Here is a 27,737-nt window from a genome sequence, read left to right as displayed (position 1 = left end):
CACAGCACAATGGATAAAAAAAATTAGCAAAAGAGGACAGCATACACATTCTAATTTCATGGGTGGGAGTAAGAAATATATACCCACAGGAACCTGGAAAGATATATACCAAAATATTAACATCGATTATTTCTGGGGGTATATTATAGGTAATTTTGGTTGTCTTTTACTCTTTCAGTTTCGTGCAAGTTTTTGTTATTTTTTTTTTTAGAATAAGCATGTATTGCTTTTAAAATGGAGGGAAAGTAATAAATGGTATTGAGGGAAAAAACCCTTAGAAGATCCAAAAATACAGTTACATATTTTCATTCTTCTAATTTTTAAAATACTAAGAATCATGATATCTAAATCTAGGTATGAAAAGAGTAAAGTGTAGGGAGGTACTTTTATATAGTAATAAAGTATTTATCAAATACAAAGGGATATAAATATTGCTTTATTTGAGAAGCTTACATCCGAATTATTTTTATGTGTTTTAAAAAGTCCTAACGAGCATCCAAGAAGAAAACATACACAGCTTCCACAGGAATAAAGACAGAAAATGGGGTTGATGATTGCCCCAAATGATATTTCCTAAAAGAAAAAAATGCAATATTTAACATTTCTTCTTGTGAGTCAGTGTATGTGAACTGCACACATCACAGATAAAATTTTCTTACTTTACAGGAGAAGGGACTGTGATCCTGTCCTGTTTTGATGCATATGAAATACAAAATACAAAATCCACTCTTCTGATCAGATGAGGGGGAAAAAAATCATTCTTCAATATTTCAATTCTCACGCAATGAAATCCAGAGGTCTGTTGAATCCACCTTTTCGATTCATGTACTGCCTATAACAAGAAGAAAACATTCAATGTTTTGTTTTGTTTTTTAATTCTGGACTACTCTTATGAGAAAATAATCACAGCCCTGGCCAGGCAGCTCAGTTTGTTAGAGCATTGTCCCAATATGCCAAGCTTGTGGGTTCTATCCCGGGTCAGGGCCTATACAAGAATCAACCAATTAATGCATAAATAAGTGGAATAGCAAATTGATGTTTCTTTCTCTCTCCCCGCCCTTCCTCACTCTCTTAAAAAAAAAAAAAAAAAAAATCACAGGCTTCAGAAATTAAACCTATTAATCACCTTTAAGATGGCAAAGTCTAGGGTAAGAAATTTCAAGATCACTTAATGTATAGTATAGATTACTTCACTTTCAAAATAAGCCAAAGCATTTTATTTATTTATTTATTTATTTATTTTTAATTAATTTTTGTTACAGATGTTTCTCCTTTCCCCCCCACTGACTCCCCCCCCCCCTTAGCCAAAGCATTTTAAATTTCTATAAAATGCAAAATAGAAGTACAGAAATATACTTTCAGAATTATTTGGGAAGATTCCACAGACTTAAAAAAAAAATCAATTGAAAATAAATATTTATTTTAGGTAACACTAAACATCTAGTTAAGGAAATAGAGCAGAGTCCAAAATAGGTACCCATCAAGTAAATACTATACTGGTTTTTCTCCATAAAACTTTATTTGAAGGTAACATTACAAAGGAACGTCAAAGGTGATTTATTCTGGTTCCTTAACTCACCAGCATTCTCACACCTCATTATTCACATTCTAAATTAATTGAAATGTTAGTCTGTTATCAGTGATAAAGGTAGAGAGAAAGGCAATGTTTGAAGATATCTTCTTGACTTTTCCATTCATGAGGAAATCAATGAAATTTCAAGTATGAATTGTTCTGTCCTGTGGTATTAATAAAATGTCTATATTTAACAGAAGAATATAGTTACAGTAGAAATCCTTACATAATCAATCTAGGTAAGTAATTAAGGAGAGATCTATTTTAAATCTCTAATTATAATAAAATTAAAATCTAAAGACTCTTTTAAAAAGATGTTTTGAAGAACTATCTATACCAGTGGTTCTCAACCTGTGAGTCGCGACCCCTTTGGGGGTTGAACGACCCTTTCACAGGGGTCGCCTAAGACCATCGGAAAACACATCAGTGGTTCTCGAACGCCTCGGATTTCGACCAAATCGGTATTCGACCAGGAGATTCGAGAAACTTTTGTCTTGGAATCCGAACAAATATTTGGAACTCGAACTTCCGAGATGAGCCGAGTTGAGCCGAATGGCGTTCATTCGGCCCAGCGCGCCTTGCTTGCGTCATCAGTGTGAGTGCAGAGAGAGAGTCACGCTTTGTGGAGAGAGTCACGCTTTGTGGAGAGAGTCACGCTTTACACTGAATTTAACCCTTAGACATACTGTACACTTTTATTTCTTGTTGAGACTTATGTTTTTCTACATATTATATACAAATTAGGCCAGTAAATAGGCATTTTCTGGGGCTTGGAACGAATTAATCCAGTTTCCATTATTTCCTATTGGGTTTCATTGCTTCGGTTCTCGAACAATTTGGTTCTCGACCATCCTCCTGGAACGAATTATGTTCGAGAACCGAGGTATCACTGTATTTCCAATGGTCTTAGGAACTGAGACACTGCTCCTCTGTCTCCAGGCGGGTCCTCCCACATGCAGATAAGCCCACACACAACATGAGGAGCTGTATTAAAGGGTCACGGCATTAGGAAGGGTGAGAACCACTGATCTATACAGTCCTAAAACAGTTAAGCCAACTACTCTTCTCTATAACAGTTACTACTTCACATGTAAATTGGAAATTAATATACCAGAATATAAGCAAGGATGATTAAAACAAAGGACTGTATGGAAAACTGCTACATTTCCTACAAACTCAATTTCCCATAATAAATTCTTTCCAAAAACATAATTTATATCATTGGTTCAAATACAATAATGGGAATTATGCATACCTGTACTTCCTCTTCTGAGACACATTTATGGCATAGGCATTTACAGAGCCATCCAACTTTTTTCCCTGAAGAAAAGCAATAAATATAAAAAACAGGAAGAATACATTAAAGCCTTGATAAAAAGAACTGGATCCTATACACAGACTTAAGGGGCAAGATCCATCTAAAAATGAGGTAGCCCACAGAGAGAAAGAATTTTCAGATCCTGATGGCATCCCATAAACTCCCAAGTATTACAACTCTATTCACCTTTTTTTTTTTTTTCCTCACCTGAAGACATTTTTCCATTTTTTGTTCAGATAGAGCAAGAGGGAGAGAGAGGAAGAGAGAGAGAGAGAAACATCGACGTGAAAGGAACACATCGAGTGGCCGCCATCCGCACAACCCAACCAGGGCTGGGGACAAACTGCAACCGAGGTACATGCCCTCAGTGGGAACTGAACCCGGGTCTCTCTGGACCGCAGGCCGACGCTCCAACCGCTGAGCCAAACCAGCCAGGGCCTATTCACCTTTTTATAGTCACACGTAAGCAAATAATACAATACTCAAACCAACAAACATTCATGGTTTATGTTTTTGTAGTTTTAAAGAATATTTATTTTTAGAGAGAGAAGGGACAACGCCCTACCAATTGAGCCACACCGGCTAGGGCTCTACACTGATACACTGTCATTTTTTTCTTTTAATCCTCACCCGAGGACATTTTTCCATTTTTTGTTCAGATAGAGTAGGAGGGAGAGAGAGGAAGAGAGAGAGAGAGGAAAAAAACATCGATGTGAAAGGTACACATCGAGTGGCTGCCACCCACACGACCGACCAGGGCCGGGGACAAACTGCAACCGAGATATGTGCCCTTAGAGGGAACCGAACCTGGGTCTCTCTGGACCGCAGGCTGACGTTCTAACCGCTGAGTGAACTGCCCAGTGCTACACTGTCTTTTTTTGTTTTGTTTTGTTTTTTTGTTTTTGTTTTTTATAGAGTGGGAGGGAGAGAGAGGAAGGGAGAGAGAGAGAGAAACATCGACGTGAAGGGACACATCGAGTGGCTGCCACCCGCACGACCAACCAGGGCCGGGGACAAACTGCAACCGAAGTACGCGCCCTTAGCGGGAACCAAACCCGGATCTCTCCGGACCGCAGGCCGACGCTCTAACCGCTGAGCCAAACCGGCCAGGGCTACACTGTCTTTTTTTTTTTTTTTTTTAATCCTCACCTGAGGACATTTTTCCATTTTTTTGTTCGGGTAGAGTGGGAGGGAGAGAGAGGAACAGAGAGAGAGAGAGAGAAACATCGATATGAAAGGAACACATCGAGTGGCTGCCACCCACACGACCGACCAGGGCCGGGGACAAACTGCAACCGAGGTACATGCCCTTAGCGGGAACCGAACCCGGGTCTCTCCGGACCGCAGGTGGACTCTCTAACCGCTGAGCCAAACCGGCCAGGGCTACACTGTCTTTTTTAAAGAGCATGTGAACCCTACACAATCACATCAGATAGAAACTCTGACAGCATGTGTAATTACCCCACTCCATTTACAACTAAAAGGAATATAGTATTAGGGGAAGTGAATTATTTTTCTCAAGAAATCTTAATTTCCATTTACAACACTAAACAGACTTAAAATTCTAGAAAAGAACGTTTTAAGAGACTTCCGGTCAAAAAAGGCAGGTAGGTAAACATTGCACTTTGTCTCTTCCCACAACCACATCAAAATTACAACTAAACTGCAGAACAACCATCATTCAGAACCACCTGAAATCAAGCTGAATGGAAGTCCTACAGATACAAAATTGAAGAAGCAACCACATTGAGACTAGTAGGAGGAGGGAGGCCCGGACTGGCTGATCCCACATCCACATGTGGCGGATAAAAATCAGGAGGATACCTCGGTTGTGAAGGTCCTCCCTGGGGAGTGAGGGGGTCCCCATCCCACACCAAGCTCCCAGCTCAGGGTTCCAGTGCCAGGAAGAAAAGTCCCCATAACTTCTGGCTGGAAAAATCAATGGGAACTGAGGCTGAGGGAGGCTGAGGCTGCTGGAGCCCCAGGTAGTTCCTCTTAAAGGGCCCACACACAAACTTACTTGGACTTGCTCCCACTGAGCTCGGAGGGGAGGCAGCTTTAAAGGCACTAGAGACATACTGGGAAGAACTGAGCTGTTTGGCCTTGGGATGAGAGCTGGAGAGGCAGCTTTCTCTTGGACAGAGGTGCTGGCAGAGGCCGTTGTTCCCTTGGTGAGCCCTTCTCTGGTGGGGCAGGCAGCCGCCATATCTGAAACTGCAGCAACCTGGCTCACACTATTTGCCCCGCCCTGATGATTCCCTGAGGCTCTGCCCCACCCAACTTTCAGGCCCACCCAAGCTGTTTCCTTCCAATGGCTTCACCATAAAATTGGCCTGTCTTCAATCCTGCTTCAAAGTTTCCTAAATTCTTTCAAACAGGCAGCATCTGGTCTCAGCGAATCCCATACCTCTCATTAAGGAGCCCCAAGTCTGGTACTAGGAGCAGCCAGCCTTGGTTCACAACTTGGTTTTGCCTGGGCACCTCCAAGCCCTGCACAAGAAATAGCCATCTGCAGATCACTTTGTAGCTTATGCCGGGCGGCACTGGATAGAACACAGGCAGTGGCTGACCTTGCCCCAGAGCCAGCACACCCAGTAGACAGCTTCAGACCACATCAAAACACCACTACCCAACCACCTCCACAAGTGACACACTCAATGAGTGGACTCAGTGGGTACCAGAACCCTGCTGAAGTAAGTCTTGCTCTGTGTGGTGGTCCTCCAAGGCTGTCAGAGGTTGATCGTCCAAGGTGGTCAGAGGTCAGTGGTCAGTGGGCACAGGCAGTCCTTGCAGCTCATCAGCCTGAGTAAATCCCTCCCACTGATATGCCAACAGCAATCATGATTCAATTACAGCTCGGCCGATGTGGCTCAGTGGTTGAGCATCAACCCATGCACCAGGAGGTCGCCAGTTCAATTCCCAGTCAGAGCACATGCCCAGGTTGTGGGCCTGATCCCCAGTGGGGGGCATGCAGGAGGCGGCAGGTCGATGTTCTCTCTCATTGATGTTTCTATCTCTCCCTCTCCCTTCCTCTCTCTCTAAAAATCAATAAAGGAAAAAAAAAAAAAAAAGACTCAATTACAACAGAAGGGTGTACAGTCCACACTAGGGGTGCACCTCAAGAGCCCAGCTGGGGTGATCGGGGAGGCTGTGCCACTGCAGGATCCTAAGGACACCTATAACAATAGGCCACCCTAGGAAGCCTAGGAGACATAGCAACTCTACCTACTACATAGAAACAAATACAGGGAAGCAGCCAAAATGAGAGACAAAGAAGCATGTCCCAAACGAAAGAAAAGAACAAAACTCTAGGAAAAGAACTAAATAAAATGGAGATAAGCAATCAATCAGATGCAGAGTTCAAAACACTGCTTATAAAGATCCTCAAGGAACTTAGTGAAACCTTCAAGGAACTTAAGGAGAACTCCAAGGAACTTAGTGAGAACATAAACAACATAAAAAAGGACCAGTCAGAAATAAAAGATGCACAAACCAAAATAAAAATTAATTTACAGAGAATCAATAGAGTAGGTGAAGCCAAGAAGCAAACCATCGCTTCAGAATGTAAGGAAGCAAAAAACATCCAATCAGAACAGCAAAAAGAAAAAAGAATTAAAAAAAAAAAAAAATTGAGGATAGTGTAAGGAGCCTCTGCGACAAATTCAAGTGTGTCAACATTCGCATCATAGGGGTGCCAGAAGGAGAACAGAGAGAGCAAGAAATTGAAAACCTATTTGAAAAAACAATGACAGAAAACTTCCTAACTTGGTACAGGTAATAGACATACAAGTCCAGGAAGCACAGAGAATCCCAAACAAAATGAACCCAAAGACATCCACACCAAGACACATCATCATCAAAATGCCAAAGGTTAAACACAAAGAGAGAATCTTAAAAGCAGCAAGAGTAAAGTAGTTTGTTACCTACAAAGGAGCTCCCATAAGATTGTCAACCCATTTCTCAAAAGAAACACTGCAGGCAAGAAAGGAGTGGCAAGAAATATTCAAGGTGATGAAAAGCAACGACCTATAACCAAGATTACTCTATCCTGTAAAGCTATCATTTAGAATCGATAGCCATATCAAGAGTTTTCCAGACAAGAAAAAGGTACAGGAGTTCATCACCATCAAACCAGTATTATATGAAATGTTGGAGGATCTTCTTGAAGGAGAACAACAAAAATATGAACAATCAAATAGCAATAAATACATATCTATCAACAGTTGAATCTACAAAAAAAAAAAAAAAAAAAAGAGCAAGCAGAGCAGAAACACACTCATAGATATAGAAAACTTTTTGTTGCTTGCCAGATGGGAGGATTGGGGTGATAGGTGAAAAAGATGAAGGAATTAAGAAGTACAGATTGGTTGTTAAGACTATGAGCCTCAAAGGAAAGGTGGGAGGGAGGGCGGAATGAGATAAACCAAAGAACTTTTATGTATATATGCATAACCAATGGACACAGAAAATAGTGTGGGGAAGGCACGAGGGGGGTGGGAATAGGGAGGAGGGGGTCAATGGGGATAAAATGGGGGAACATCTGCAATACATTCAACATGAAATATAAGATAAAAAAAGATTGAATGCAGAAGCAAAAAAAAGAGGAACTTTTTAAAAATACATTCCCTCTCCACACACTCTCCCTCTATCTATCCTTACTAGCTCCCTCCAATCCCCTCCTCTCCTTTCCTCCATTTCTCTTAACCCCTATTTCCCTCTCTCTCTTTCTCTATTCTCTCCCCTCTTGCTCCCTCCAATCCCTGACTTCAGCTGCCTTTCCACAATCCCCCTTTTTTTCCTCCCCCGTTTCCTAATTCTTTCCAGTATTATGATGATTAGGCAGCATTCAATTTCCAATCCACCCCTCTTCTGAGCTATGAGGTATGTGTGCAGCTACCCAACATCATCTTCATCTGGTATTTCCTTCTTATGTTTCACAGCACTTCCTCTTCCCTGGTTAACCCTACCACAGTCTTTCAGCCTGTCACCTCAGTGTCACCACTGACTGCTCACTCGGACTCCCACCACCCCTAACTCTGGCTGAATGGTTCTCAATATTCTGGTCCCTCCTCTCAGCACAGGCCTTCATCATCTTTCACATGCAGGACTCAGCAGTTCTCCCTTCCTCCAATCTAACCTGCCTCCCATCTGTGCTGCAATGCTGCCCTCGGTCATATCTCTAAAACACCCATAAGCCTATCATTCCTTTTCTTAAGTCATTGCTTTCTCTCAACACCTAAAGAATCAACTCTAAATACCTTAGCATGGCTAAGGGCAGCAAAAGCCCTCCCTGACCGTGATTTGCTTCCTATCTCTATTTCCAGCCTCACTGTAGTCACTATCCCATCAGCATCCTTTTACCAGTTACTGAATTTGAAATTCCCTCAATATACTATGCTCCTTCATGCCTACATGGCATTTCCATGAGCTCCTCCTCCTATTTCAAATGCTCTTCCTCCTCTCCCTTTAAGATCTAACTCACCACCATCCCAGGCAAACTCCCTACATTCCAATGGCACCTCACTGCTTCTTTCTGTGCATCAGTCTTTCACACAGATAGTTACTGTCTTTTAACTGAATAAACTTGTATCAATGGAAGAAATTACAAAGGCCACAGTAAAAGAATATGGAAAAATGGAACAGTCATAATGGGTTAATTCAAATCAGAATGCTTAACTGGCTTTGAGATTTACTTACTTTTGTGGAGTCAAAGGAGGCAAATCCCATCACCTTCATCATTTCTATTTCTTCCTCTGTTTTGCCCTCTAAGTCTTCCTCTGCAAAAATAAGTGATAATTTTTAAAAACTATCATTTTATATATATATATGTGTGTGTGTGTGTGTATATATATATATATATATATATATATATATATATAAAAGGAAAGGTGGTATAATAATAATAGTCATCCTACCTTACAAATAAAGAACATATAAAACAAATAGCTACTGGGCTCCCCGAAGCTCTGTGGGTCAGCCAGGATCGTCACAATGGGGAGGGGGTGCCCCTGGCTGTGAGAATGTTCTACAGTATATAGGATGGCCCCACCCCAGGGAGAGATCCACCTGATGGCAGCGGTGTGGGGTTGAGAAACCCAGAAGAACCCGACTGTTCACATTAAAATAGATTTGAGTTGAAAAAAAATAAAACAACTAGCTGAAGACTTGAGACTAATGAAAAAAATTCCTTTTCAATTTAAGCAGAATCTAACTTAAGGTGTAAGAAAGGAATGTATTCTCCACCTTCTATCAGAAGAGACTGCTTAGCCCTGGCTGGTGTGGCTCAGTTCGATTCCCAGGCACTGCCAGCTTGATTCTCGGTAGGGGTTGTGCAGGAGGCAGCAACTGGATGTTGCATTCTCACAAGATGTTTCTCTCTTCCTCTCCATTCCTCTCTCTCTCTCTCTCAAAATCAAGAAACTATTCTTTTTTGAAAAAAGAGAAGAGACTGCTTAAAAGGACATGCAGTAGACTTTAGGCAGGACCACCTTTAATATCACATATGACACTTGTTTTGAAGGTACTTCGAAAATAGAATAAGTTCACTTTTTATTTTTAAATCCTCACCTGAGGATATTTTTCTATTTATCTTCAGATAGAATGGGTGGGAGAGAGAGGGAGTAGGGTAGAGTGAGAGAAACATTGATGTGAGAGGGACATATGGAGCCGTACGACCCTGACCAGGGTCAGGGACAAACCACAACTGAGGTACGGGCCCTTGACAGGAGTTGGTCCGCGGGCCATCACTCTACTGCTGAGCCAAACCAGCCAGGGTGAATATGTTCACGTTTTTAATTGTTCTTCCTTTATCAGGAGCACCATAGATAATCAGAAATTCACTAAGATACAATTAAAACAAAAATCTAAAAATCATATGCAATGAACAGTATAAAAAACTTAATATATTTCAATGTTCAAAAATTATACATTTATAATTTTATCATGACTGAAAGTATCTAAATAAGATTGTACTTTCTACAGTTACTTATCTAGTAACATTACCAGTAATCTGACGTTCTTTACTCTTTGTTTCTTTTTTTTCCTCATCTCTTCTTTCTTTCAGTCGAGAAGGGGAAGGAGATGTGGATCTGTGTCGTCTTGGGGATCTAATATTTAATAAGTAAAGATGTCAGAAACAGACATACCTGGCCACTTGTGTCAATCAGCACAGATATACATGAGTGCAAAAGCCAGGATCCAGAGAACCACCAGACATAGAATAGGTTAGAAGGCTCTGCCTAGGCCCTGATTGTTAGCAAAAAACAAAAAACACAGTCTTAGTATACCTAGGGCTAAAATATTTTCTGTAAGGCAGAAAAATGTAACTAAACAGTTTCTAACAATTACACATAAACACACTTAAAAAGTTGACTTAAAAAGCAATTGATGCTTATTTCTTATTCTTGCCAATCACCAAGATTGGTGCTTTTCTGGTACTAGTTCTCATTTAATCCTCAGGGCAACTCTAGGAGTAGAGACTTACTAACCCCATTTACCAATGGAAATGTTAGGTTCAGAATGAGGTGGGCTTAAGTTGCCCTCATTTCATGACACTGGGTATTGCCTTAATAGTGATGAAAACAAAGTTAAGGGCAACAACTAGTTTGTTTGGGACTTGTGGTAAAACCTCTGGCTATGTTCAGTACTTACCTGGAGCGTCTTCTGTGCGGGGATCGCGAGCGGCTCCTTCTCCTATCTCTCTCCCGGGACCGGGACCTTTCTCGGCGCCTTCGTTCTCTCTCCCTGGAAGCGGACCGGGACCGCCTACGTTCTAACACAAACAAACAACATTGCAGAGCCGAAGATTACCTCAACTATTTAGAGCTGTCCAAAACGAATATAATGCGAGCCATTTCTAGCAGTGACCATTAAAAAAGTAAAAAACAAGTGAAATTAATTTTGACAGAATGTTATTAGACTAACTAGATATATTTCCAACTATTATCGTTTCAACATGTACCCAATATAAAAAAAAAATTGGGTGTTTTACTTTTTTTTCGTACTAAATCAAGGAAATCCGGTGTGCATCCTACAGTTACACAGCACTTCCTAATTCTGACTGAGCACATCTTAAGTGCTCAATATATGTGGATCGCAGTCTCATTAAACTTTAAGAAAATGAAGTCTTGACTAGTTGAAGAGGGTGAAAACTAACCAGGGGGCAGAACCGAGGGTCTTAGTCACACCTTTCGATCGAAGTCCTGTGTTCTGTACATCGCACTGCCTCGTTTATGGGGGTGAGGACCAGAAGATTTACGAAGTGAGCTGCCAGGACGCAGGATTCTAAATATCAATTTCCCTATTATGAATAACTGGAGAACTTAGCATTCAGCATTTAAAATCCAGGCAATATCACATGCTGACTGTAATGGTATGTGAGATTAATTCTCACATCAGTTTTTAAAGCTAGGTGACATTACCCCCAAAGTCTAATTACCGGAATTCGGAATCAGAAAGGCTGGATGACTTGCACACGGTCACTCTGATTCTAAATTACCCAGTCACAAGAATAACAAAAAGAACTATAAGAGGTTGAAAAACAGCTGACATTTTGGAAGGGGGGGATAGCTTTCCAATCGGAGGGCCAAGGTCTTTGTTCCTCCATCCACACACCCACACCACGCTCTTCTCCTTCTCGGGAGTAAAGGGCCTGCCCCTCCGCTGCCCTCCTATTGAAAAGGTAGAGAAGAGAATGCGCCTCCAAACGAGCCCCGGATGCTCCCAATTGCTTCTGGACTCACCCCTCCGCGGGGAGCGGCTGCGGCTGCGACCCATTTGGAGCCCTCCTCTATCTCACACCGCTTGGGGAACAACTGCGAAACAACTTCCGGGACAGCCGGAACTGCGCTTTCACTGCCGACTGGAAAACGTTGCAAGATCCGCAAGGGTTCCGACTTCTACAAAATGGAGACTACGCGAAGCCAGCCCAGAATCACCAGGCGGGCTTAGCCAGAGAGAATCAAGTTGTTATCTCGCTCCTCCAGCCCCATTATCGCCATGGCTTTAGTTTCACGATGGGCATTAAAGAATTCCAATTGATGTTATTATAGAAATCTGAAAAAACCCGCCGACCCACCACTGTAACACAGTTTTCATCCACCCCACCCCACCCATATTTCTTCCCAGTTCTTGTTCACATGCCCAGAATATTTCATATCAAACCAATTCTAAACTGCATTCGAAAGCTAAGTCCACAAGGGGAAGCACCAGGGTGGGTCAGGAAGCAGAGGAAGCAAGGGGAAAGCAAAAGCAAGAGACTCTATTGTGATTTTTGCAGAACAAAATGGGAGAGGCAGGGTAAGCGGGTTTATTTGTGATTGGCAAATTTGAATTTCACTGGGTTTGGGGATGTAGGGGCTGACCAGTTGTTTGGCACCTGGCCCTGGAGTCAATAGGGTAGAGGAATATTGACTAGCGTGTGAAAGTTTAGTAAATAAGGTGGGTAGAGGATAAGGGCTGCCAATTGAAGGGCACTCTCCCAAGGCCCCAGGTGTCAAAACATCAGAAAATTAAGAAAGAGGCATCATTGATACAATTATTCACACCAACGTTTATTGCACAGCTTTGTACCAAAGGATTAATCAGTGAAAAACACATGCCTATTCGTAAGTAGGCTGCTGGCCACTGAAGCTATGACTACCATAGTTCATTTAATTTCAGCTTGATAAGTTCCAAGCCAAATATACATACAGAACTGTCAACAATAAAAAATAAGTTAAAAATAAAAATTAGTTAAAAATGAACCCTGGCCAGTTTTCTCAGTGGTTATAGCGTTGGCCTGCAGTCCAGAGAGACCCGGGTTCGGTTCCCGCTAAGGGCGCGAGCCTCGGTTGCAGTTTGTCCCCGGCCCTGCTTGGTCGTGTGGGTGGCAGCCACTCAATGTGCCCCTTTCACGTCGATGTTTCTCTCTCTCTCTCTCTCTCTCTCTTCCTCTCTCTCCCTCCCACTCTATCTGAACAAAAATGGGAGAATGTCCTTGGGTGAGGATAAAAAAGTAATAATAATAAAATAAAACGATCCCTAACAATATATTATTTGTATTTTTAAAATCCCAAATAATGTATTTTCCTCATTTCCAACTCTGTTACTCACATGCATGCGTAGACAAAGGTCTTGAAAGATCAGTGCAAAGAAGGGGCAACAGGTCCAGGTTTGAGGGGTACTGATCAAGTGGGATTTCACTTTGTCATAATGTTTTAAAATTTTTACATAAAAAATATGTCTATTTATTCCTTGGGCAACTAAAGGTTAACATAAAATACAAGGAAAGTAGCCAAGTGAAAAGAGGTCTCTGGACTGATCCACAAATTCAACAGGTATTTATTGACTGTTACTCTGGGCCAGGCACTGTGCGGTGCTGGGGCTACAGCAGCAAACAAGACAGAAGCCCCATTTCCTACTGTCTAGTGGAAGAACCAGAAAGTAATAAATGAATATAGAGTGTGTCAGGCATGGATAAGCTACAAGGAAAAGGAAACTTTGCAGACCATGTGCAAAAACTGGAACCCTCATACATTGCTGGTGGAATGTAAAAGAGTGCAGGTACTTTGATAAACAGTCTGACAGTGCTTCAAAAAGTTAAAGAGAATTATTATATGACCCACTGCAGTCCCACTCCTCGTTGTTCACCCAAGAGAATTAAAAATATATGTTCAGCCCTGGCCGGTTTGGCTCAGCGGTTAGATTGTCGGGCTGCGGTCCGGAGAGACCGGGGTTCGGTTCCCGCTAAGGGCATGTACCTCGGTTGCAGTTTGTCCCCGGCCCTGGTTGGGTCGTGTGGGTGGCAGCCACTCGATGTGTCCTTTTCACGTCGATGTTTCTCTCTCTCTTCCTCCCACTCTATCTCAGTAAAATATTGAAAAATGTCCTCGGGTGAGGATTAAAAATATATATATATATATATATATATATATATATATTCATACAAAAACTTGTATACAAATGTTCACAGAAGCACTATTCATAATAGCCAAAATGTGCAAAAACTGAAATGCCCATCAACTGGTAAATGATAAATAAAACTGTGGTATGGGATAGAACAGAATATTATCCAGCCATTAAAAGAAAAAAGTACTGATACATGTTATGGCATTGATGAACCTTGAAAACATTATGACAAGTGAAACAAGCAGACACAAAAAAATGAATTATTGTATGACTCCATTTACATGAAATATCCATTTATATGAAAATGTCCAGAGTACACATCTTTAGAGACAGACAGTACATAGCGGTTTCTGTGTTGGGGAGGGTGGAGGAGTGACTGTTAATGGGTCCAGTTTCTATTTGGAATGATGAAAATGTTTGGGAATTAGATTGTGGTGATGGACGTATAACTGTGAATGTACTATAAATCACTGAAATGGTATACTTTAAAAGGGCGAATTGCATGATATATGAATTTTACCTCAATTTTTAAATGTTAAACAAAAAGAGTAAAGCAGGATAAAGGGATAGAGAGGGAAGGGGGTTTATTTTGGATAAGGTATTCACAAACAACTTTGTTTTGAGCAGAGACCTGAACAACATAAAGAAGCTACCCAATATAAAACTGGGAGGAGGTATTTGTGGGGGAGGAAGAACATTCCAGGAGGAAGAACAAGCGGGATGACTCTTCGGTAGTTGCATACCTATTCTCAAGGAGCAGCAAGGAGGCCAGCAGCATGACTGAGCACAGTAACAAGGGGGTGAGGCTTCAGATGCCAGGGTCCAGACTGTTCAGGCTTGTGGACCACAGTAAGGACTGGATGACAGAGAAGTACAAGAGAGTGGAGTAGTATGATTTGATGCCCATTTTAAAAGGTTCATCTCTTCTGTTGGACGGAGAACAAATTGAGGCAGCAAGAGAAGGAAGGAAAGTTATTAGGAGGCTACTACAGTAGTCCAGGCAAGAGCAATGGCTTAGGTGAGTATAGGTGGTGAAAAGTGACCAGTCAGTCACTTCGTGTATACTTGAAATATCTTACAATTTTGTGTCAATTATACCTCAATAAATCTGAACAAAAAAGTAGATTCAAAATATAATCTCAGATTTGAATAAAAAGAACTGGCTAATGAATGACGTAGAAGGAAAAGGAGTCGTCAAGGATGACCCTAAGGATTTTGGTCTGGGCAAAGAAGAGAGTGGAGGAGTAAGTTATTTACTGAGATGGGGAAGCCTCAAAGAAGACTGGGCAGGTAGATGAGTTCAGTTAATTTTAAATTTGAAGTGCCAAATAATCTCAGTGCATAGACAAGCCTGGAATTCAGTAAAATAGTCAGGCTGGAAGTATACATTTGAGAGCCGTTATTGTATGTAGGTGTTTGATGTCACAAAATAGATAACTTAATACTCCAGGGCTCAAATCTTGGAATACTTTTTTTTAATTGATTTTTTTTTTTAGAGAAACTATGGGAGAGAGAGAAGTCAATGTGAGAGACATACATTGATCGGCTACCTCCTGCACACTCCCTACTGGGGATCAATCTTGCAAACCAGGCATGTGCCCCTGACCAGGAATCCAAACCCAGACATCTTAGTCCATGGGTCAATGCTCAATCCACTGAGCCACACCAGCCTTGCCCTGGAGTACTCTTAACATTTAGGTACTTGGAAATAGAAGATTTGGCATAATTTATGTCCGTTGAGAGGCAGCAGCCTGTTAGAGGAAGACAAGAGTGTTCCTTCCATCTTTGTTATTCTTACAGAATCAGTCAATCTGATGGATAAAAGATCCTTCAAACCAAGATTTCTCTTAGGATCAGAGGTGTCTTATCTTGGGATTTTCAAAGACTTCCACCTTCTCTGTTTCTTTGGTGTTAGCTGATAGAGCACAAACCTATTGACCTACCTGATGTTCTGATTATTTCATACATTCATTCATTCACTCATTAATTCATCCTCACCCGAGGACATTTTTCCATTTTTTGTTCAGATAGAGTGGGAGGGAGAGAGAGAAAAAAAACATCAACTTGAAAGGGACACATTGAGTGGCTGCCACCCACATGACCCAACCAGGGCCAGGGCCAAGCTGCAACCAAGGTACATATCCTTAGCGGGAACCAAACCTGGGTCTCTCTGGACCGAAGGCCACTGCTCTAACTGCTGAGTCAAACCGGCCAGGGCTCTGATTATTTCTTTACTAAATATGCTGCCTTGAGGATTTGAAGTCAAAACCTCTATTAACACACTAAGATGACAATCCAAAGACCTGTAATTTAGTGTGGGGTATATTATTTTATCCCAGAATTTTAGCTTCCCTATTATAACAATTGGGTATGCACGGATACGGTCAGAAACAGTCTTTGTCATGGATAATTTACAGATACACAAGTATTTTGGTGAGTGGGGGTATGGGAGTCTATTGAGCTCAGGTGGCAAAAAATCCAAGCAAAGTAAACCGATTGCCTAAGGCCGTGACACTCATACAATGGGTACTACAAGCAGTGCAGCTAATGTAGTACATCCAAATATTTAAGAACTGAGGGCATCAGGTAGTACAAACACTGATTTTTGCCTTTGTGCTCTGAAAACCCTCAGCTTTCTCATCTGGGAAATGGAGATAATACCTGCTCTATTTCATAGAGATTAAATGCACCAAGGTGTTCTGTACACTGTATTATTCAATGCAGTCACACTACTATTATTTTCTTTACAGGGATTAACCTGTCAGGAAAGATTTTATTTTAAAATTGTTTTTACTGAGTTTTTAGAGAGGGGGAGAGAGAGAGAGAGAGAAACATCAATTGGCTGCCTCCTGCACACTCCCCACTAGGGATCAAGCCTGCAACCAGGAATAGAAACTGTACCTCTCAATCCGTGGGACGAGGCTTCATCCACTGAGCCACACCGGCTTGGCTCAGGAAAGCTTTTATAGAACTATAATAGGTGGTCAAATTTCAGACGCAATGAAGGATTTAAAAATGTAGCTAAACACACATAAAATCATGTACACAAAAGGATAATAATGATCATGGAATTTTTAAAAATAGTAAAAGATTAGAAAAAACCTGAATGTCCATCAATGAGGCATTAATCAAAAAAGAAATTATAGTCTATCCTACAATGGACTATAATTGCTGCTCATAAAAAAAAAAAAAAAAAAAAAATTGGCTTTACGTCTGGTCAAGATGGTATAGTAGCCCTGGCCGGTTTGGCTCAGCGGTTAGAGCGTCGGCCTGCAGTCATGAGAGGCCCGGGTTCGGTTCCCGCTAAGGGCACGTACTTCGGTTGCAGTTTGTCCCCGGCCCTGGTCGGTCGTGCGGGTGGCGGCCACTCGATGTGTCCCTTTCACATCGATGTTTCTCTCTCTCTCTCTTCCTCTCTCTCCCTCCCACTCTACCTGAACAAAAATAAATAAATAAAAAAAAAAAAAAAAAAAAAAGATGGTATAGTAGGTATATGCTGTGCTTACCTCCTCCCAGGACCACATAACAATTCCAACTAAACTACAGAACTATCATTGAAAACTACCTAAACACTAGCTGAACAGAGTCCTAAAACTAAAGATATATATCAAAAGCCATGTCAAGACTGTTAATGGCATGTTTCTCTTTGACTTTCTGGAATAAACTATACTCGATAAGAAAAAAAAGAATCAACATTATACATACTGATAGAAAACTATCATAAGACTTACAAGTAAGTGAAAAAAGGCTAGGTAATAAAATATGATTATGTATATATGGAATATGTCTGAAAGGATTAACAATCAGCTCATTGCTGTATATCCTCTGTGCTGTCTAAATTGTGTTCCATGTTTTTGTATTAGTTACTAAAAAAAAATTAAAACCCTGGCCAGTTTGGTTGAGCGGATGGAGTGTCGGCTTGTGGACCAGAGAGTCCAGGGTTCGGTTCCCGCTAGGGACATGTACCAAAAAAAATAAAAAAATAAAAAATAAAACAAACAAAAAAAACAACCAAATTTAAATTTAACCACCGAGCCTCAAATATCAGTGCAATGTGAAACAGAATGGATAATGGTTATTTTCAATATAAAAAGAGCTTCCTTCAAATAAGAAAAACAAAAGCTTGCCAAAACACTATAGGAACCTAGATTTGGAATTAGCATTTTACAAAAAAATATACATATGGCTAACACATTTTTAAAATGTTCTTCCTCCTTATAAATAAATTAAAACCAAATACCAATATTTTATTCATTAGACTGGAAACTTTAATTATTACACCCAATATTTGTATACATGTACGAAATGGGAATATTAATATTTTACTGGTCAGTCACTTACTTTCTAGCCATATATATGCATCAAAAGCCTTAGAACATACACATACGTGCGTGTGTGCGAGCATGCACACACACACACCCTTTATCTCACATCTAAGAACTGAAATGGAGGAAATAATACAACAAGTACAAAAAGATACAAGTAACAGGGATACTACTCACAACAAATCATGGGAAGGAAGCCAATGTTCAAGTCAATGATTAGTTAATACTAAATTATGGTACAACTGAGTACCTACTAAAAGCTAAGTTTCCAAAGAATATGTAAGACTATTAAAAAAATATTCACAGCACACGGGAGAAAAAGGATTAGCAAAAGAGAACAGCATACACACTCTGATCTCATGGGTAGGAGTGAGAAATACCCATAGGAACCTGGAAAAATATATACCAAAATATTAAGATCAATAGTTGCTGGGGGTATATTACAGGTAATTTTGACTTTTCTTTTACTATTTGATTTCTCCCAAGTTTTTTTTTTTTTAATATAATAAGCACGTACTGCTTTTTAAATGGGGGGAAAGTAATAAATGATATTGAGGGGGGAAAAAACCTCAGAAGACCCAAAAATCTAGTTATACATTTTCATTCTTCTAATTTTTAAACTACTAAGGGTCATGATACCTAAATCTATGTATAAAAAGAAAAAATGTGTAGGAAGGTATTTTAACATAGTAATAAAGTATTTATCAAATACAAAGGGGTAGAAATATTGCTTTATTGGAGAAGCTTACATCGAATTACTTTTATGTGTTTTAAAAAGTCCTAACGAACATCCAAGAAGAAAACATATACAGCTTCCACAGGAATAAAGACAAAAAAAAAAATGGGGTTGATGACTGCCCCAAATATTTCCTAAAAGAAAAAAATGTAATATTTAGTACTTCTTCTTTTGAGGCAGGGTAAGTGAACTGCACGTCAGACAAAATTTTCTTACTTTACAAGGAGGAAGGAATGTGATCCTGTTTTGATGCATATGAAACACAAAATACAAAATCCACTCTTCTGATCAAGATGAGGGGGAAAAAAAATCATTCTTCAACAGTTCAATTCTCATGCAATGAAATCCAAAGGTCTGTTTCGATTCATGTACTGCCTATGACAAGAAGAAAACATTCAATGTTTATTTTTTTTTAAAAATCTGAACTCATCTTATAAAAAATAATCACGACCATGGCCGGGTAATTCAATTTGTTAGAGCATTGTCCATTTATGCCAAGGTTTAGGGTTCGATTACTAGTCAGTGCACATACAAGAATCAACTAATGAAATGTATAAATCAGTGGAACAAGAAGTCAATGTCTCTCTCTCAAAAAAAACCCAAAAAACAAAAAAACACAGGCTTATGATTAAATCTATAAATAAACTTTAAAATGGTAAAGTCTAGCCCTGTCCGGTTTGGCTCAGGGGTAGAGTGTAGACTCTCGGACCAGAGTTGTGGGTTCGATTCTGACCAAGGGCAAGTACCTTAGTTGCAGATCATCCCTGGCCCTGGTTGGGGTTGTGTGGGAAGCAACCAGTCGATGTGTCCCTCTCAAGTTGATGTTTCTCTCTCTCACTCCCTTTCTCTCCCTCCCACTCTATCTGAAGATAAATAGAAAAATATCCTCAGGTGAGGAATAAAAATAATAAAATAAAATGGCAAAGTCTAGGGTATTCAAGATCATTTAATGTACAGTAAAAACACATTACCTCACTTTCAAAATAAGCCAAAGCATTTCAGATTTCTGTAAAATCCAAATAGAAGTATGGAAATATACTTTCAAAATTATTTGGAAAGATTATAGACTTAAAAAAAAATCAATTGAAAATAGATATTTATTTTAGGCAACACTAAACACCTAGTTTAAGGAAATAGAGGAGAGTTCCTAAAAGGTACCCATCAAGTAAATCTAATTGCATACTGTACCAGTTTTCTTCATAAAATTTTATTTGGAAGTAACTTTACAAAGGAATGACAATGATGATTCATTCTGGTTCCTTAACTCATCAGCATTTTCAAATCACATTATTCACATTCTAAATTAATTGGAATGTTAGTCTTTTATCAGTGATAAAGGTAGAGAGAAGGGCAATGTTTGAAGATATTTTGATTTTTCCATTCATGAGGAATTTAGTGAGATTTCAAGTATGAATTGGTTTTTCTTGTGGTGTTAATAAAAAGTATACTTAACAGAAGAATATATTTATAGCTGAAATCCTTACATCATCAATCTAGGCGAGAAATCCAGGAGAAATCTATTTAAAATCTATAATTTGAGCCCTGGCCGGTGTGGCTCAGATGGTTTAGTGTACTCCCGTGATCCATAGTGTCGCCGGCTTGATTCTCTGTCGGAGCGGTTTCGGTCCCCAGTTGAGGTGCGTGAGGGAGGTGGCCGATCCATGTGTCTCTCCCGCCTCGATGTTTCTCTGTCTCTGTCTCTGTCTCGGTCTCTGTCTCTCCCCCTCTCCCTTTCGCTCTCTCTAAAATCAATAAAAACACATTTAAAAGAAAAATATATAAATACAATGAAATTAAACTCTAATGACTTTTAAAAAATGATGTTTTGAAGAAAGAACTTTCTATACAGTCCTAAAACATTTAACCCAACTACCCTTCTCTATAATAGTTATTAGTTCAGATGCAAATTGGAAATTAACACACCAGAATACAAACAAGGAAGATTAAAACAAGATACTGTATAGAAAACTGCTATATTTCCTACAAACATAACTATCCCATAATAAATTCTTTCCCAAGCACATAATTTTATAAAATTAGTACAAACATAATAATGGGGGTTATGCATACCTGTACTTCCTTTTCTGAGACACATTTATGGCATAGGCATTTACATTGCCATCCAATCTTTTTCCCTGGAGAAAAGCATTGAACAAATATAAAAAACAGGAAGGTACATCATTAAATGAACTGCATCGTATAGTATAGACAGACTTAAATGGCAAGATCTATCTAAGAATGAGATAGGCCAAAGAGAGAATTTTCAGATCTTGATGATATCCCATGAGCTCCCAAGTATTACAACTCTGTTTACCTTTTTGGTCACACATAAACAATACAGTACTCAAACCAACAAAATTCATGGTTTATGTGTTTTTCTTTTAAAAGAATAGTTTATTTTTAGAGAGAGTGGAAGAGGGAAGAGAGGAACACCAAATTGAAACTGGAACACAAATCAGCTGCCTCTGAACACCCCTGATCAAACCAGCAACCTTTTGCAGCAAGGGCAATTGCCCAACCAACTGATTCACTCCAAACAGGCTTAATATTTTCACCTCAAAATGCCACGCCTTAGTGCTCTTTAGTTTATACATTGTAATTTTTAAAAAACATGTAAGCCCTACACAATCACATCAGAAGGAAATTCTGACAGTATGTGAAATTATCCCACTCCATTCACAATGGAAAGGAATACAATATTAGGGGAAGTAGATTATTTTTCTCAAAAAAATCTTAATTTTCATTTATAAAACGAAACAGACTTAAAATTCTAGAAAATAAGGTTTTAAAAACACATTCCCTCTCCACACACACTCTCCCTCTATCTATCTAGCTCCCTCCAATCCCCTCCTCCCCTTTCTATTTCCTCTCTAACTCTCCTTTCCTCCATTTCTCTTTACCCCCATCTCCTTCTCTCTCTACTCTCTCCCCTCTTGCTCCCTCTAACCCCTGATTTCAACTGCCTCTCCACAATCCCCCCCTTTTCCTAATTCTTTCCAGTATTATGATGGTTAGGCAGCATTCAATCTCTAATCCACCCCTCTTCTGAGCTATGAGGTATGTGTGCAGCTACCCAACATCATCTTCATCTGGTATTTCCTTCTTATGTTTCACAGCACTTCCTCTTCCCTGGTTAACTCTACCACAGTCTTTCAGCCTGTCACCTCAGTGTCACCACTGACTGCTCACTCGGACTCCCACCACCCCTAACTCTGGCTGAATGGTTCTCAATATTCTGGTCCCTCCTCTCAGCACAGGCCTTCATCATCTTTCACATGCAGGACTCAGCAGTTCTCCCTTCCTCCAATCTAACCTGCCTCCCATCTGTGCTGCAATGCTGCCCTCGGTCATCTCTCTAAAACACCCATAAGCCTAGCATTCCTTTTCTTAAGTCACTGCTTTCTCTCAACACCTAAAGAATCACCTCTAAATACCTTAGCTCCAATGGCACCTCACTGCTTGCCTCTCTGTGCATTAGTCTTCCACATAGATAGTTACTGTCTTTTAATTGAATAAACTTGTATCAATGAAAGAAATTACAAAGGCTATAGTAAAAGAATGTGGAAAAATAAAACAGTTGTAATGGGTTAATTCAAATCAGAACACTTAACTGGCTTTGAGATTTACTTACTTTAGTGGAGTCAAAGGCAGCAAATCCCATTACCTTCATCATTTCTATTTCTTCCTCTGTTTTGCCCTCTGAGTCTTCCTCTGCTAAAATAAGTGATAATTTTTCAAAACTCTATCATTTTATATATATAAAAGGAAAGGTGGCAAAAGAATACTAGTCATCCTACCTTACAAGTAGAGAACATATAAAACAATCAGCTAAAGACTTGAGACTAATAAAAAAAATTCCCCGTCAATTCGGGCAGAATGTAACTTAAGATGTAAGAAAGGAATTTGCTCTCTCTCTACCTTCTATCAGTAGAGACTGTTTAAAAGGTTATGCTTTTTTTTTTTATCATCACCCGAGGACACCCTTTCCATTTTTTTGGTTGTTGTTGTTGTTCAGATAGAGTGGGAGGGAGAGAGAGACACACACACACATTGACGTGAAAGGGACACATCGAGTGGTCGCCACCTGCACAACCCAACCAGGGCTGGGGACAAACTGCAACCAAGGCACGTGCCCTTAGTGGAAACTGAACCCGGGTCTCTCTGGACCAGGGGCCGACACTCTAACTGCTGAGCCAAACTGGCCAGGGCTAAAAGGTTTGGCTTGAAGCTTTTAGATAGGACCGCCTTTAATATCACACAAGACACTTGTTTTGAAGGTACTTCCAAAATAGAATATGTTCACATTTTTAATTATTGTTCCTATACCAGGAGCACCACAGATAACCAGGAACTCACTAAGATACAATTAAAACAAAAATTTCAAAATCATATGCAATGAACACTATAAAAAACTTAATATATTTCAATGTTCAAAATTATACTTTTAGCCTGGCCAGTGTGACTCAGTGGATGAGCACCAACCCACGCACCAGGAAGTTGCTGGTTCAATTTCCAGTCAGGGCACATGCCCAATTGTGGGCCCGATCCCCAGTAGGGGGCATGCAGGAGGCGGCCAATCAATGTTCTTTCTCATCGATGTTTCTCTCTTTCCCCCTCTCTCAAATATCAATAATAAAAAAAAATTACACTTTTATAATTTTATCATGACTGAAGTTATCTAAATAAGGCTTTACTCGTTCTACAGTTACTTAGTTAATAACATTACCAGTAATCTGTTGTTCTTCACTCTTTGTTTCCTTTGGTTCCTCATCTTTTCTTCCTTTCGGTTGAGAAGGGGAAGGAGATGTGGATCTGTGTCGTCTTGGGGATCTAATATTTAATAAGTAAAGATGTCAGAAACAGACATACCTGGCCACTTGTGTCAATCAGCACAGATATACATGAGTGCCTGAAAGGTAAAGGCTGAGCAAAAGCCAGGATCCAGAGAACCACCAGACATAGAATAGGTTAGAAGGCTCTGCCTAGGCCCTGATTGTTAGCAAAAAACAAAAAACACAGTCTTAGTATACCTAGGGCTAAAATATTTTCTGTAAGGCAGAAAAATGTAACTAAACAGTTTCTAACAATTACACACAAACACACTTAAAAAGTTGACTTAAAAAGCAATTGATGCTTATTTCTTATTCTTGCCAATCACCAAGATTGGTGCTTTTCTGGTACTAGTTCTCATTTAATCCTCAGGGCAACTCTAGGAGTAAAGACTGACTAACCCCATTTACCAATGGAAATGTTAGGTTCAGAATGAGGTGGGCTTAAGTTGCCCTCATTTCATGACACCGGGTATTGCCTTAATAGTGAAGAAAACAAAGTTAAGGGCAACAACTAGTTTGTTTGGGACTTGTGGTAAAACCTCTGGGTATGTTCAGTACTTACTTGGAGCGTTTTCTGTGTGGGGATTGCGAGCGGCTCCTTTTCTGATCTTTCTCCTGGGATTGACTCCTTTTCTCATCTTTCTCCTGGGATTGGCTCATTTTCTCATCTTTCTCCTGGGACTGGCTCCTTTTCTCATCTTTCTCCTGGGACTGGCTCCTTTTCTCATCTTTCTCCTGGGACTGGCTCATTTTCTCATCTTTCTCCTGGGACTGGCTCATTTTCTCATCTTTCTCCTGGGGCTGAGAACTTTCTTGGTTCCCTTGTTCTCTCTCCCTGGAAGCGGACCGGGACCGCTTAGGTTCTAACACACAAAAAACAACATTGCAGAGCCAAAGATTAACTAAACTATTTAGAGTTTCACTGTCCAATATGAATATAATGCGAGCCATTTCTAGTAGTGACAATTAAAACAGTAAAAAACAAGTGAAATTAATTTTATCAGAATTTTAATTAGACTAACTAGATATATTTCCAACTATTATCGTTTCAACATGTACCCAATATAAAAAAATTATTGAGATTTTTACCTTTTTTCCATACTAAATCAAGTAAATCCGGTGTGTATCCTACAGTAACACAGCATTTCCTAATTCTGACTGAGCACATCTTAAGTGCTCAATATATGTGGATCCCAGCCTCATTTAACTTTTATGAAAATCAAGCCTTGACTAGCTGAAGGTGATAAAAACTAACAAGGGGGCAAAACAGAGGGTCTAAATCAGAGTATATGGCATCGTCTCATTTATGGGGGTGAGGATCAGAAGATCCTAGGTGGTGAGCTTTCTGGATGGAAGATTCGAATGGCTTTTCAGCCCTCCTAGATGTGGCTCAGTTGGTAGGGTATTCCTCCCTGCACCAAGACTGATTGCTGGTTTGACTCCTAGTAGAGACACATGCCTAGGTTGAAGGGTATGGACCGTGCAAGAAGCAGGCAACTGTCCCTCTCACAATGTTTCTCTCTCTCTCCCTATCCCTTCCTTTATCTCTAAAAATAAATTTAAAAATCTTAAAAAGGTCCCTGTTGGATTTCTGGTCAGGGCACATGCCCGGGTTGTGGGCTCCATCCCCAGTGGGGAAATTGGAGGAGGCAGCCAGTTGATGTTTCTCTCTCTAAAAAAAAAATCAAAAAATCAAAAATCAATGTATTAAAATTTTTTTTTTCTTTATTGATTTTAGATAGAGGAAGGGAGAGGGAAAGATAGAAACATCGATGAGAAAGAACACTGATTGGCTGCCTCCTGCATGCGTCCCACCGGGGATCAGGCCTACAACCTGGGCATGTGTCCTAACTGGGAATTGAACCAGAGACTTCTCCATTCATGGGTCGACGCTCAACCTCTGAGCCACACCGGCTGGGAAAAAAAATCCATGTTAAAAAAAAATGTCGTGTCCTGGCCAGTATGGCTCAGTTGGCTGGTTACTATTCCATGCACCAAGAGGTTGCTGGTTTCATTCCCAGGTCAGGGCATATGCCTGGGTTGCAGGCTCCACCCCCTGTAGGGGGCTTGCATGAGACAGCCAATGGATGTTTCTCTCCCTCCTTTTCTGTCTCTCTCTCAAATCAATAAAAACGTATTTTAAAATATCGATTTCCCTATTATTATAAGTGGAGGAACCTATACTGAACATTTATTTATTTATTTTTATCCTCACCCGAGGACATTTCTTTGCATTTATTTTCAGATAGAGCGGGAGGTAGAGAGGGGTGAAGAGAGAGAGAGAGAGATCAACATGAGATACACATCCAATGGTCGTCACCCAAATGACCCCAACCAGAGCTAGGGACAAACTGCAACCGAGGTAGGTGCCCTTTGCAGGAACCGAACCCTGCAAAGCAATTAGGAGAGTTAGAACCCATCACTCTCTGGTCTGCAGGTGGAAGCTCTAACCGCTGAACAACCTGGCCAGGGCTATATTGAACATTTAAAATCCAGGTAGTACCACATGCTGAGTGTTATGGAACGTGACATTAATTCTCATACCAGTTTTATTATATATTTTATTTTTTAATTTTTATTGTTGAAGGTATTACAGTATTACAGATATCCCCCCTTTCCCCCCATTGACCCCTCCCCTCTGCTCCCACTCTTTTCCTGCCTTCCCCACACTATTGTCTGTGTCCATTGGTTATGCATATAAGTTCTTTGGTTTATCTCTTCCAACCCTCCACCCCCACTTCCTCTGAGGTTTTAAGGCTAGGTAATATTACCCCCAACACTTAATTACCGTAATTTGGAATCAGAAAGGTTGAATGACTTGCACATGGTCACCCAGAAATTAAATGAGGGAACCCTGATCTGATTCTAAATTAGCTAGTCACAGGAATAACCAAGTTACTAATGGAGGGTGAAAACCAGCGAAACTTTATTTTAGAAAGGGGGAACAATAATGCTTTCAAACATGAGGGCCGAGGTCTTCGTTACTCCCCTCCCCCCCCGCAGGCTCGTCTCCTTCTCCGGAGTCAGGGCCTACCTCTCCGCTGCCCTCGTACTGAAATAGGAAAAGGGGAAGATGCGCCTCCAACAGAGGCCAAACTCTCCTAATTGCTTCTGGACTCACCCATCAGTGGAGAGCGGCTGCGGCTGCGGCTGCGGCTGCGGCTACGGCTGCGACTGCGACTGCGATCCATTTCGAGGCCTCCTCTACCACCGCCTGGGGAACGACTGTGAAAGAACTTCCGGGACAGCCGGAACTGCGCTTTCACCGCCGACTGGAAAACGTTGAGCGACCCGCCAGAGTTCCGGATTCTAAAGAAGAGAGGCTGCGCAAAGCCAGCCCGGAATCGCGCGGCGCGCTTTTGAGCTCAGAGATACCTGTGAAAACCAAGATGTTAACTCCTCAAGCCCCATTTTGGCCGTTTCTTTTGTATTCACGGTGCGCATTCAAGTTTGCTAATTGACATTATTATTAGAAATCTGGAAAAACTCGTATACCCACCACCCTAACACAGTTTTCATCCCCCCACACCCATTTCTCTTTCTAGTTCTTATCCACATGCACAAAATATTTCATATCAAACCAATTCTAAACTGCATTCGCATCAGTTTAGGTCCACATGGAGAAGCACCAGGTTGGGTCGGGAAGCAGAGGAAGAAAGAGGAAGGCAAGGGTAAGAGACCGTGCTTTGTACAGGACGGAATTGGAGAGGCAGGGTAAGCGGCTTTGTGATTGGCGGGTTTGAATTTCAGCGGGTTTTGGATGCAGCGGCTGACCAGTTGTTTGGTACCTGGCCCCAGAGTCACTAGGTTAGAGGAATACTGCCTAGCGTGTGAAAGTGGGAAAGAAGGTGAGAAAGGAGGATATAGGCTGCCCATTGAAAGGCACTCTCTCAATGCCCCAGTTGTCAAAACATCAGAAAATATCAGAAAAAAATAGTTATTCATACCAACATTTATTGCATACTTTTGTACCAGAACATTAATCAGTAAAAAAACACATGCCTGTTCTTGAGTAGACAGCGGGCCACTGACAGACACAAACTAGTAAACAGTGTGAACATGCACT

The 27,737-nt window shown here is 40.6% G+C and overlaps 2 protein-coding genes across 4 annotated transcripts; both read right to left on the bottom strand.

Annotated features, from left to right (window-relative positions):
• Positions 1-417: 417 nt before the first annotated feature.
• LOC118630982 (U4/U6.U5 small nuclear ribonucleoprotein 27 kDa protein) lies at positions 418-11,721 on the bottom strand. 2 transcript variants are annotated; one of them, XR_004959715.1, is made up of 7 exons: positions 11,633-11,721; positions 10,542-10,662; positions 9,894-9,997; positions 8,589-8,668; positions 2,829-2,893; positions 1,580-1,737; positions 418-832 (listed from the first exon to the last, which is right to left on the bottom strand). XR_004959715.1 is itself a non-coding variant. In XM_036263259.1 (6 exons), exons 1-6 carry the CDS (start codon positions 11,664-11,666, stop codon positions 778-780), a joined length of 459 nt encoding a protein of 152 aa, XP_036119152.1. In that variant the 5' UTR covers positions 11,667-11,721; the 3' UTR covers positions 418-777. The 2 variants fall into 2 exon arrangements, 1 of the variants encoding a protein (XP_036119152.1); XM_036263259.1 differs by lacking the exon at positions 1,580-1,737.
• LOC118630980 (splicing regulatory glutamine/lysine-rich protein 1-like) lies at positions 8,588-27,059 on the bottom strand. 2 transcript variants are annotated; one of them, XM_036263258.1, is made up of 7 exons: positions 26,793-27,059; positions 24,234-24,534; positions 23,566-23,669; positions 22,471-22,553; positions 20,910-20,974; positions 20,324-20,581; positions 8,588-8,671 (listed from the first exon to the last, which is right to left on the bottom strand). In XM_036263258.1, the coding sequence occupies exons 1-6, from the start codon at positions 26,860-26,862 to the stop codon at positions 20,368-20,370; spliced, it is 837 nt and encodes a 278-aa protein (XP_036119151.1). In that variant the 5' UTR covers positions 26,863-27,059; the 3' UTR covers positions 8,588-8,671; positions 20,324-20,367. The 2 variants fall into 2 exon arrangements, with proteins under 2 accessions (XP_036119151.1, XP_036119150.1); XM_036263257.1 differs by lacking the exon at positions 8,588-8,671 and adding an exon at positions 18,583-19,214 and having other exon boundaries at positions 26,793-27,058.
• Between the last annotated feature and the right edge of the window lie 678 nt (positions 27,060-27,737).

This window comes from Molossus molossus, unplaced genomic scaffold, assembly GCF_014108415.1.
Source record: "Molossus molossus isolate mMolMol1 unplaced genomic scaffold, mMolMol1.p scaffold_m16_p_15, whole genome shotgun sequence".
NCBI classification, from domain to species: domain Eukaryota; kingdom Metazoa; phylum Chordata; class Mammalia; order Chiroptera; family Molossidae; genus Molossus; species Molossus molossus.
This window is presented reverse-complemented; position numbering and strand designations above follow the sequence as displayed.